Source organism: Silurus aristotelis (assembly GCF_946808225.1).
Source record: "Silurus aristotelis genome assembly, chromosome: 10".
NCBI classification, from domain to species: Eukaryota; Metazoa; Chordata; class Actinopteri; order Siluriformes; family Siluridae; genus Silurus; species Silurus aristotelis.
Genome location: NC_139583.1, coordinates 20,245,225 through 20,258,504, shown reverse-complemented (window position 1 = coordinate 20,258,504; position 13,280 = coordinate 20,245,225). Strand labels below are relative to the sequence as shown.

At 37.6% G+C, this 13,280-nt stretch overlaps 1 protein-coding gene across 1 annotated transcript; it reads right to left on the bottom strand.

Moving 5' to 3' along the window:
• Positions 1-10,251: 10,251 nt before the first annotated feature.
• irf2bp1 (interferon regulatory factor 2 binding protein 1) lies at positions 10,252-12,692 on the bottom strand. The gene is made up of 2 exons (XM_083553346.1): positions 10,661-12,692; positions 10,252-10,529 (listed from the first exon to the last, which is right to left on the bottom strand). The coding sequence occupies exon 1, from the start codon at positions 12,465-12,467 to the stop codon at positions 10,671-10,673; it is 1,797 nt and encodes a 598-aa protein (XP_083409472.1). The 5' UTR covers positions 12,468-12,692; the 3' UTR covers positions 10,252-10,529; positions 10,661-10,670.
• Between the last annotated feature and the right edge of the window lie 588 nt (positions 12,693-13,280).

Genomic DNA, 13,280 nt, shown 5'->3' with positions numbered 1-13,280 from the left:
TCAGCCGGCTTTAAGCTCAGGTATAAAAAAGAAGGCCACGCCCCATCGACGTCTCGTTTAAATATATTACCATCATTTCATTCCTCCTCCTTCCGGCTTTCCAGGCCTCAGGACGAATCCCTTTTGCCCCCTGCTGTCCTGTATATTGGCCCCAGACCTTGAAAATAAAGTTTGAATCAACTTTTGAAAAACATTATTCTGACCACAAATGAAATAATAGAGAAAAATATATATTTATTTATATCTCTTTTTTGCACTGGATTCACTCATTAACTAGAGTGATTAACTAAAACGACAATGGCTGGGATATTAAATTATATTATGATAATAATAAATACAAACATGCAACAGAAAACTAAAAACAATACTTATAATTTGGATACAGAACATCTAACTTTACTGAAACAAAACAAAGGGAAAGTGCAGCATCATTCGTGTATGTGTTTATTTGTTTGTTTCAGCTTGGCTTATAGAGTGTGAAATGATAAACCGATTTTCGTTTTATTCAGTTAAACAAACACCAAAACTAAATTCATCTGTTCTAGGTTATGCATAATATATTTAATCAGTGATCTTGTCAGGACAAAATTTCCAATGGCAACGATTAAGCTTTAAATGGTTTCTACAATAATAACAATTAATCAATCAATACTGCTCAGGAATTTAGCTAGAATTAAATAAATAAATACAATCGCTTGGTGTTGAAGAGCTTTTTATAGAAATGGTCGATTTCTATAGATTTCAGAACTGAATTCAATTTTGCATCAAACTTACAAAAAGACTTTATACGTGACCTTCACTAATTGTACCTTTTGCACAAACAGTTCACCTTGATAAAAGTAAAGTAGCTCTCAGGGGTGCATTTGTGTTCATTCTTGCTTATTTACTGACCAATGACTTCATGTTCAGAGCAATGAAAGAATTTAGCTAAAATATTCAGACATTAGAAAGCATTCAGATAGATAGATAGATAGATAGATAGATAGATAGATAGATAGATAGATAGATAGATAGATAGATAGATAGATAGATAGATAGATAGATAGATAGATAGATAGATAGATAGATAGATAGATAGAAATGATCATCTGCTGTTCATTCAAAAGAAGGTCGAATCTAAGTGACTAGAAATGAGCCTAAAAGCTCTCATTTTCGCTCTTCACCTCTCTCTCTCTCTCTCTCTCTCTCTCGCTCTCTCTCTCTCTCTCTCTCTTTTTTTTTTTTTTCTCTCGGAATCCACATCCTCGCCCTCTCAGACTGATGGTCATCTGAATATCAATTGCGTTTCCTCTAATGCTTAATGAATGGCCGTGTAATGGAGAAGATCACAGGGGGGTCCGACAGGATTAATGGGGGCGGGAGAGCAGGAGAGAGCCACACAAAGTCTCGTGCACCTGGTGAAAAGCAGGGTCTCTACGTCCAAAACGCAATCGCGCGCAGACACACACGCGCGCGCAACACAATTTACAATCACTTGTTAATGGAACGAGCGATTAACACTGAATTTTGGGAAAACACATCCCTGTAGAAGGAGGATAACGTGCGCGCGCCGCGCGTGTGTGTGTTTAAAAAAAATATCCAGCAAGCTTTGAGAGGATATTATGGCGATAGATAGATAGATAGATAGATAGATAGATAGATAGATAGATAGATAGATAGATAGATAGATAGATAGATAGATAGATAGATAGATAGATAGATAGATAGATAGATAGATAGATAGATAGATAGATACGGAAGGTAGAGTTATATCTAGTTTAAGGTGTGGATTGAACTACTACTGCTGCATAATGAACTACATACCCATCTGGAATTGCGCAAATGGTGAACCACACACACACACACACACACACACACACACACACACACACACACACACACACACACACACACACACTTCCCAGTCTGGGCGCATCGTTCATTAACACCTCAATAATTAGTGAACAAAAGCGCTAATGGGTCACACTAATGGAGGAAGCGGGGGATTTAAGTGGGTTTTTTATCAGTAACACCAGAGTCTCACGCTCAATTTTATTCGGACTAAACTTCTCCAGACGTGCCGTCCTCTGCCACACCCTCCCTACACACAAACACACACACACACACACACACACACACACACACACACACACACACACACACACACACACACACTAGCTCATTTCTTTTTTAGAAACACATAGGCTTAGAATAAAAAATAACTTATCTTATTACAGTGTATTTAACAATATGTAATCATTACTGTATAAGCTTAAAATGCATTGTGTGTAAAAACATCAACTGAATACAAGGACAGTTTAGTAAATAAAATAAGGAACATTAAACACAAATGGATGCATAAACTATGTTAAATACCTGAACTACACAATGATGTATATTCTGCTTTAAACATTAAGGTCACCACAAAACATTTTAGTTTGGGAGAAATATTTCTGAATAACTGTATAACACGGTAATAATGTTGTTATTATTATTATTATTATTATTATTATTATTATTATTATTATTATTATTATTATTATTATTGTTGTTGTTTTTGTTGTTTTTGTTGTTGTTGTTGTTGTTGTTGAATAACCTGATTCACATTTTGTCCTCTGCAGCAACGTTATAGTTCTGTGTAGTCTGTGATTAGCAGACATTTGAGGGTTGTTGCTAGTATTTGAATTTGATTTAGGTATAGGTACTAGGCTTTTGATTTAGACCCCTAACTAAGATTAAAACACCACCACCAACAACACCACCACCAACAACAACAAGAGCAATAAAACAAACAGCAGTAAAAACCCTAGTAAGAAAGAAACACTTAAAGTAATTCCTTAATTGTCCAATGAAACTTTTTTTATGAGAGTGTATAGAGTTTGTGGACAATACAGCTAAATATTACTACAATGTGCATGAAAACATTTTAACATACAAATTGTACAAACAATTTAAATCTTATAAAGTGGCCAGTAAGCAGAAATTAGACTCCCTATAATAAGTCTGACACCATATCTAATATTAAATGGGTCAATCAGTAACAACAACAATAACACAACAGCATTGCGCATTGTAAAATTTAGTGGTATACCAAACCACTGCACCAATCATTTCTACTAAACATTTTACATCACTAAACTGATAAACTGTGCCAAATATATTGGAGTGTGCTGCTTTTTTGCAAAACATGCAATAATTTTATATTTCTGTCACAGCAATACAAGTTTAACGTGATACAGTTGGTGTGAAAGGATTAAGTGGAGGGTTACATTGTCTGTTTGGAGACTAGTGAAAAGAACCTTGTGTTACATTTTCTGGCGAATCTTGCTTTTGAAGATAAGGTGGGTATAATACCAGAAAACGAAAAATACTTTTTTAATTAATACATTTATTGTTTCTAATATAAAGTTTGTGAGTATTACAAAAATTGTCACTTTTTCAGTTCTTTGTGTTCAAGTTTCCTTTCTTGACCCACCAGATGTCGCCATTGTGGCTCTGTGATCCTCATTAGTCTCGAAATGTTTCCACCTGAGTGTATTTATCCCTGTGTCTTTAAGTTTCCCTTTTATCTTAAATCTATTGCTTCACTGTTAAAATTGTGTGGTCTGTTTCTTTTTACTATTAAATGTTTCAGAAAGACAACAGGCTTATGTCATATTCATAATTTATATTGCATAGATAGAGAGAAGATTCAGATTAATTGAAGAACACAAGCAATTCATTATTTGGGTAATAAGATTTGGAGCAGTTTCTTAGATTTTAGCTGATAAGAAGAAAAATCTAATGCATCCTCAAAGCTAAGGTTATTTTGTTAAGAAAAAATATTCAGCTGGTCTTAAATTTAATTAAAGAAGCTTTTCCTGACATTTACAGTGATGTTTGTGTGAAGAAAAGAAGCAGTTTGGCAGATGTTTATTGGCAGGTTAAAGGAAAAGTGGTAGCTCTGGTGAGGAACTTTTGTTTTTTGTCCATCAGTCCCCTTAGAGGTAGGAGTCCCTGTAAAATAACTAAAAATAATTTATTTGATCTTATGATTAAAAAAGCTTAATGATTTCAAAAGTGGTCTCTTTCAGAGCATGAGAGCTCGTTGAATGGTTTTACCAAAGTTGAAAATGAAATGAAAAGAAGGCTATGGCCTACACACTGATTCACTGGAACAAGCTAGCTGCTTGCCAACAAGTGAGTGTGGCTTCTTTTAGATCTATCCTCTAGAATATCTAAGCATATGATGCCCAAAACTGTCATTCAATATGAATTTCTTGTATTTAGAACTCACACATTCACATTTCTGTGCTTATATTGAATATCTACATGATAGTGATCACTTATGGTCAAATCACAATTGTACTGATATCCAGTATACCTTCAATTTTGCTCCTTGCTCCTTAAACCTAAGGACTTTTTTCATATGCTTTCAGAATGTTGGATTTCCTCCATTATCAGCTTAATTTAAGGCATGACTTCACAAGGCGAACCAATCAGATTAAAAAAAAGGATACATTACAAAGTTCTGGAAAATCAGATCTGGAAATGTAATGTTGTATAAATGTTTTTAACTTTATATGTTTGATATAACAATTCATGTGCTATGAATTAAATTTAGAATTTTAACTTGGGCACTCTGGCAGATATAAAACAACATACATAATTGTGTCTGATGTTCTAGTGACACTTTACAGGGTTTTAAGTTTTGATATTTTATTTTCTATTCATGACCAACCCTGTTGTATGCAAGCCACAACCTGTACCCAGAAAAACACCTAAAATCAACAATTCTATTGTATAGAAAATATGGTATTAATCTCATAAGCACGGTATTGAATAACACATACTACACACAGGGTGGTGAGAGATGACCCAACACAATTTTAGCCAATAGATAAACAGAGAAGAGGAAAAATAAAATTCACCCTCAAAGCTAAATTTACTTCACTGAGGAAAAATATTTAACTGGTCTCAGATTCAATTGAAGAAGCTTTTCCTGGTCTTTACAGTGATGGGATGCATATATATTACAGAACACCAAACATATTTACACACTCATTCTCATTTCTTAGCAATTTATAGTCTGTTTTTCCAAGAAGCTACTGTGGAAATAAGTTTCTTTGTTTTACAGTTTATAATTGTTCATTGGTCTTTTGAAAACTGACAGTGAGGGTATTTTTGGCACAGCATTTGAGATTGGTAGTTCTTTTAGTAGACTTGCCACCATTCCTTTTAGAACTACGAGCTCTTCTTGTATCACATCCAATGCTAAACAAAAATCTAAACACTGATGTTTTATGAAATCGTTGAGTCCCTAATGACAGCATATTAAATTGTAAATATACATTTAAATTGTATATGTATATTCTTGGATATAGTACACACAAATGAATATATATGAATAAACAATTATAGTTACTTTTCACTGTTTCGACCTGTATAGTAAGGTGTGAAGAGGGAGATGGTGACAAAAGTGGTGATAGACATAGGACAGGAAGAAGGTTTGGGGATAGTCAGATGCCTTTCCTCCCATTGTGCCCAGGCAGCAAATAGTTGGAATCCAGGCTTTACAATGCCATAGAATGAACTGCATGTTTTTCAAAATCAGTCAAAAAAGGTTCTGAATTTTTAAAGAAAAAAACGCATAATTATCAGTAATATGTAAACAAAATGTTTAGTCATTAGGTGACCAGATGCAGACGGATCTTTCCCAATGCAGCCTTCATTCACCATCATCTCTCTTTATGAACTAAAAAGCCCTTATAACTAACCTAATCTGCTACTGAAGGTTTCCTTAACAATTCTAGTCATACTTCAAAACATAACCTTTATTTGTCATATATACATTTACAGTGGGTACGGAAAGTATTCAGACCCCCTTAAATTTTTCACTCTTTGTTATATTGCAGCCATTTGCTAAAATCAATTAAGTTCATTCTTCTTCCTCATGAATGTACACACAGCTCCCCATATTGACAGAAAAACACAGAATTGTTGACATTGTTGCAGATTTATTAAAAAAGAAAAACTGAAATATCACATGGTCCTAAGTATTCAGACCCTTTGCTGTGACACTCATATATTTAACTCAGGTGCTTTCCATTTCTTCTGATCATCCTTGAGATGGTTCTACACCTTCATTTGAGTCCAGCTGTGTTTGATTATACTGATTGTACTTGATTAGGAAAGCCACACACCTGTCTATATAAACTTTCCAGATCACAATGCATGTCAGAGCAAATGAGAATCATGAGGTCAAAGGAACTGCCTGAAGAGCTCAGAGACAGAATTGTGGCAAGGCACAGATCTGGCCAAGGTTACAAAAAGATTTCTGCTGCACTTAAGGTTCCTAAGAGCACAGTGGCCTCCATAACCCTTAAATGGAAGACGTTTGGGACGACTAGAACCCTTCCTAGAGCTGGCCGTCCGGCCAAACTGAGCTATCGGGGGAGAAGAGCCTTGGTGAGAGAGGTAAAGAAGAACCCAAAGATCACTGTAGCTGAGCTCCAGAGATGCAGTCAGGAGATGGGAGAAAGTTGTAGAAAGTCAACCATCACTGCAGCCCTCCACCAGTCGGGGCTTTATGGCAGAGTGGCCCGACGGAAGCCTCTCCACAGTGTAAGACACATGAAAGCCCGCATGGAGTTTGCTAAAAAACACCTGAAGGACTCCAAGATGGTGAGAAATAAGATTCTCTGGTCTGATGAGACCAACATAGAACTTTTATGTGTGGAGAAAACCAGGCACTGCTCATCACCTGTCCAATACAGTCCCAACAGTGAAGCATGGTGGTGGCAGCATCATGCTGTGGGGGTGTTTTTCAGCTGCAGGGACAGGACGACTGGTTGCAATCGAGGGAAAGATGAATGCGGCCAAGTACAGGGATATCCTGGACAAAAAACCTTCTCCAGAGTGCTCTGGATCTCAGACTGGGCCGAAGGTTTACCTTCCAACAAGACAATGACCCTAAGCACACAGCTAAAATAACGAAGGAGTGGCTTCACAACAACTCCGTGACTGTTCTTGAATGGCCCAGCCAGAGCCCTGACTTAAACCCAATTGAGCATCTCTGGAGAGACCTAAAAATGGCTGTCCACCAACGTTTATCATCCAACCTGACAGAACTGGAGAGGACCTGCAAGGAGGAATGGCAGAGGATCCCCAAATCCAGGTGTGAAAGACTTGTTGCATCTTTCCCAAAAAAGACTCCTGGCTGTATTAGATCAAAAGGGGGCTTCTACTAAATACTGAGCAAAGGGTCTGAATACTTAGGACCATGTGATATTTCAGTTTATCTTTTTTAATTAATCTGCAACAATGTCAACAATTCTGTGTTTTTCTGTCAGTATGGGGTGCTATGTGTACATTCATGAGGAAGAAGAATGAACCTAAATGATTTTAGCAAATGGCTGCAATATAACAAAGAGTGAAAAATTTAAGGGGGTCTGAATACTTTCCGTACCCACTGTACATCACAGCAGTCAATTTCTTTCTTCGCATATCCCAGCTTGCTTGAAAGCTGGGGTCCGAGCACAGGGTCAGCCATGATACATCGTCCCTGGACCACAGAGGTTTAAGGGCCTTGCTTAAGGGCCCAAGCGCGGCAGGTTGGCAATACCAGGGCTCGAACCCCCCGACCTTCCGTTCAGTAACCCAGTGACCTCAACCACTAACTACCACCTCCAAAGTTCTACTTAATCTACTCAATCAGAGACACTCCAGTTCTCACCTCTAGTTTGGTCATTCGCACTAAATCTAAATCGATATCTGCATTTCTGTAAAAATGCTCTGTGATCATGTTCAATATCTGAGCTGTTATTGTACTACACATCTGATTAACAATTCTCTTCAGTACAACTGATCCATTATGTTCTGAGTTACTATTACTAATTTACAGTCTCTCCCTAGTCTACAGTACTTATAAGTTTCACTTTGTTTTAGCTTGATTCCTCTGCTGTATTAAATACATTTCTTCTTATTATAGTAAAAACAAGAGATTGAAATCTTTAGGGATGTATTTAATAAAAACATTTGAATTTCCCCTCAAGAAAAGTTTTTTAAGTGATTGTACAAAGCGAATGTGTGTGAAAGTGAAAAGCAGGACACCTTTTTTTTTTTTTTTTTAAATACAATCCAAGAGCTGATTAAAACAAAACAGTGCTTCTGTTTACACACACATTTGTCCAGATATATATATTCTACTCATAAAACAGAATGGTTTTAGAGATAAGGACTAAACATATCAGAACATGTAAGAAGAAATGAGTACTAGTATCAGGAAAGAAAGAAATTCCATACATGGAAAAATATCCAGACTATGATAACAATTGTAGAAAATTTTAAAAAATGAATATCTTCAACTCAACAGTGTTAGAATACAAAATATACTGATCGGCTAACACTTTAGTATGAACATCTGTGTCCATGATTACATATAATTACGTGAACCATTCCCCACCTATAGCACTGTACTTTAACGAAAGCTGTTTATATATACACACACATATACATTTTATATATATATATATATATATATATATATATATATATATATATATATATATATATATATATATATATATATATATATATATATATATATATATATAAAATGTATTTAGATATTTTTAGCACATCTATCTTTGGTTTTGTTTGTGGTATCAAATCTATAGAAATTGCACATCTAATAACCATTAGAAGCAAATATTTCGTACAATCTATATTGTAAAAAATATAAATATTTCTACTATACATGCACTTTTAATGCAGTGCATATACACATATATATATATATATATATATATATATATATATATATATATATATATATATATGTGTGTGTGTGTGTGTGTGTATAATATATATACACATATATACACATATATACACACATATATATATACATATACACACACACACACATACATACATATAGATACACACATATATATATATATATATATATGTCTATATATAGTGTGTGTGTGTACAATTTAACCAAAATACAAAAAAATGTCAACACTAAATGTAGGCATGTTTCAATTAAATAATATACAATAAACCTGACTTTAATATATGCTGCGATATTTGACATGTTCTTCTGAATGCTTTACCTATCGGTCATGACTGCTGTATCCCAATAAAAAAAAAAAGTTACCTTTGTTTAAGTGACATTTATTTAAAAGAATTGTCTACCAGCACATGAACAGTTATATGCCTTATTTAAGACAATTTTGTTTAACTGATATAATATAAGCATCACACTTAAGAGTCGACTCAAAAAAAAAGAAAAAAAAAAAGAAACATTCTAAAATTGTAAAAACAGCTGTGCAGTTATTGCAATATGTATATCTACCATTGACTCATGCCTACCTTAGTGCTGTTGTAGCTGTTAAAGAACCAGATGGACAAAAATAAATCTAAAGCAAATCCATTTTGCCTAATGTACTCAATCAACCGCGAAGCTTTAGTGCCTAGTTTAGTGAATAATGTCTCACGGAGTTACGGAATTCTGGATGAGATAAAGTTTACTTACAAAATATGTGTTAATATCTAATATGTCTTGGCTGCTCAATTCTATTTAACACTGTGTTGAAGCTTTTTAGCGAATATCTATTTTTAGAACATACATTTGGATAAATCATTTGTTGTATGATGCATATGAGATAGCTACTTCTGGGAAGCAGTAATGCTTAAAAAAAAAAGAAAGGGGGGGGTGTTAAAAAAAAAGAAAATTATTAGCTTTGTAGTAAAGCACTATTACATGTTGGGGTGGAGGGGGGGGGGACTGATTGTCCATAAAAAGGAGAATAAAGTAGGAATGAAAGAAAGTGTGACATGTGAAAAGGGAAATTGCTGCCTTGATAAAAGCGCTAGAAATATTGAAATGAACTGAATTGAAATAAATTGAGAAGAGAAATGGAGAGATGGAAAGAAAGTGTGGGTGAGAAGTGATGACAAACAGAAATGAAGTTGAGGGTCAGGAAGACAGAGAGAAATAAAAATTGTTAATGGGGTTAAAAAAAAAAAGAGGAGCAAAATAAGTAATGAGAAGACAGAAATGTACATTCACAACATTTGGCAGATGCCCCTGTCCAGATAGACTTACAATGATCTCATTAACACAACTTAGCAGTTGAGGGTTAAGTGCCTTGCTCAAGGGTCCAGAAGTGGCAGCTTAGTAGTACTTGGATTTTAACTCACAAACTTGTGATCAGAAGTCCACTGAGCTACCAATTCCCTACCAGAGCGACCAGAAATAAAGGTAGAGTGGTGGGTGAGATGTTTAAAAAAATAAAAATAATAATAATAATAAAAAAGTAAATTAAAAAAAGGGGGGATATAAAGGATGGTTGACTGAGCTGTGGATAGAAGATGGGAAAAGTGGTAAAAGGGGAAGCAGAAAAAATATTTCTTTACACCATTAAAGACAAATGGATGTTTAGATAAACTCCTGATTGTAGACAGAGGGATGAGAAACAGAGGAAGATGATGTGTGCACGTGAACGGTCGTCTCTCCAGTGCTGTGGCATCGGTCATCTCTGGGGTTCAGGGACTGCAACTTCCTATGTTAAAAAAAATAAATAAATATATATGTTGTACATTTATTCACAGAACTTCAACGCCTGTCTGTCTATCTGCCATGCTATTAGCATATTAGACAAATGTGTGAACCTTCAGTTTGTGTAAACCATACCTGATTCAAATTAAGGGTCCCGCTCCTTCTTGACTTTCACATCTCCAGCCAGGATGGTTGAGATCTCCCCTTGCATGAATGCCCAGGGTACATTGGAGCCCACAAGCGGGCATTTATCACCGCTTGGGCAGTACACCTCACTCCCTGAGCCCTGATTACGGATGAATTCCCTGGTACAGGGGAAGCAGAACTTGTGCACGGGTACCGAAGGGCACTGGACAAAGTGTGTATCCTCAAGCCTTTCATGGCAAATGGTGCAACATAGAGGAGCTCCAGATGCTCCAGAGATTTCAGATACCTGCTCTGCCACTGCAACAGGGGGCATTGCCGTGGCAACCGCAGCTATTCCGGATCCGTTTTCACCGTTACGTGATGCGAGTCGCCTTTGCCCGGATGATGAAGGGCTAGCGCTAGAAGCGTGAGCACCACTACTTCCTGGCATGTCTTTTGGCGATTGGCTAATGGCACCAACATTGTCTGCAACAGTCATGAGGGCGCTGATAGGTGAAGGATCACTCCCATGGGAAACAGGAACTATTTCCTGGAGATTTGGAGGCTGGCCAGGCATAGCACTCGCAAGAGAACTGGTGGGAATGTGGGTGCTCATGCCGGTGTACCAATGTTGACGTATTTGATCCTCAGCTGTCAATCTCTCAGCCGCATCCGGATCTGGAGAAGCTTTCCGGCGCCGCATTCGAGCTTGGCCAGGACGTCCGAGATGGCAGAGAGCAGTGGGCAACATGGCACAGGCAGCATCCAAATAAGGTTGAGGGAGTGAATCAGGTATCGGTGGTTCTTTAAATACCCGAACACCGTCGCTGAGTAGCTCGGAAAGGAGACGCCAATCACCAACACCATGTCGTTTCTCGTATTCAACATATTTAAAGCCAGAGCTGATCACTTTGCCCGAGTCTTTTTGGCTATCCTGGAACATCTGCTTCACCAAAGCCAACAAGCTCGAGAAAACATTGCCCGAGCCACACGGGTACTCAACGAACACCTTGAGCTCAAAATCCACTCCAAGCTTGGCGTCAAATGCAAACACTCTCCCGACAAGGCCGTGGTCTTTCTTAAAGCGCACATTGAATGGCACACAGCTGGAAAGCGCAAGCAAAGTGTCACGGACAGATTTGGGACGTCCGGCCCAATCATCGGCCCGGTTCCGGACACTTTCGGAAAGTTCGGCGAGGGCTTCGGCATTCCGTTGTTTCTCCTTCAGGTCCTTTTCAAAGTCTGAGGTCACGAACGACATCCCGACACCCATTGCCTGTCTTTTCCCGAGTTCGCTCAGTATTGGTGCAGATAAAGCCAGAGGTGCACCGCTGGATCTGGCACCGATCAAAAGGCCATGCGGTGTACCTACAATTCCCTGGGCCATCAAATTGGGTGGCACACCTGCCACCATCGTCCTTCTGGCATTAGGACTTTGCCTGCTCACCTCTGCAACAGCACCATCTTCCAGCCTGGGCAGTCCATTAGGGAGTCTGGCAGGTACAAATTCTCCTCTGCTCCTTTCAAACCGCTCAGTGTTTCTGCTCCCATCCAGCGCGGCATCTTTCGCCCCAGGGCCGTGTTTACCCCCCGACTGGGGACCTGGAGACCTTCCGTCCTGCATCACATGGGTGCGTTTCAGCTGTCTCGCCGTATCTATTAGCATTTCTATCCTGTCCGCGCCTTCATAATTCACACACCCGCGACACACCGCTTCACTAAAATCCCATATCATGGCCCAGGGCATCTTGGGCAAGTCGCAAAGATAACACCATTGCCGCCTGGAAGATGCCTGCGAGGAGGAAGAGGAGGACATGTTTGATTTCTGATCCGCCCCCGATTTTCTTTTGTCTTTTTTTCCGTCTTCTCTTCTTCACCTCGACTAATCCGATGGATAAAACTCTCCACCTTTATACAAAAAATAAACTTTTTCTGAACATCCAGAACCAAATCAGACCGATGTTCCTATTTTAGCCGATGTGGCTAGCTAACCAGCTACGGCCGCGAGAGTTTTCGCCTGGAAGAAGCTGGAAAGTTACACAACTCTGGCGCGGTGCAGCATGGGATATGTAGTTTTACCACATTTTCTTCTTTTAAGATTCTCTAAACTAGTTAACAAATATATGCATTTACAAAAATAATCTTCGCGTTTTCCAAAAAACTAACAGATTTTCTGTATTGTTAATGTGTAAAGGATGGTTGATACATATGTTCATTTATACATTATATAAATAAGTGAACGAAACAAGTCGATTGTATGAAATATTTTCTTTACACGAGTAACGTCTTGAAATATATTTATATATATATAGGGGTATAATGTGTTATTATTTATATTAGGGCTATATCCTGTTAAAACTTGGTTGATATTCAAATCAACACGCACATTTGCCATGATGTATGAAAGATTTTTAGCGGCACGATGGCGATAAAAGGCGACTACATTTCCCAGGAAGCATCGCGGCATTGTGCGTTGGTGACGAAAATTCCGGTACAGCTTCCGGGAACTGAAAACTTTGAGATTTATTTATTGTATGAGGGCAGAATAAAATATGGACGCATATTAGTAAGAATGACTCTTAAAATGACGGGGACCAAAGAAATCATGAAATAAATAGTCATAATAAAG

Excerpts from the sequence above, each read along its gene's own strand:
- irf2bp1 (XM_083553346.1), bottom strand. The coding sequence starts at position 12,467 with ATGTCCTCCTCTTCCTCCTCGCAGGCATCTTCCAGGCGGCAATGGTGT.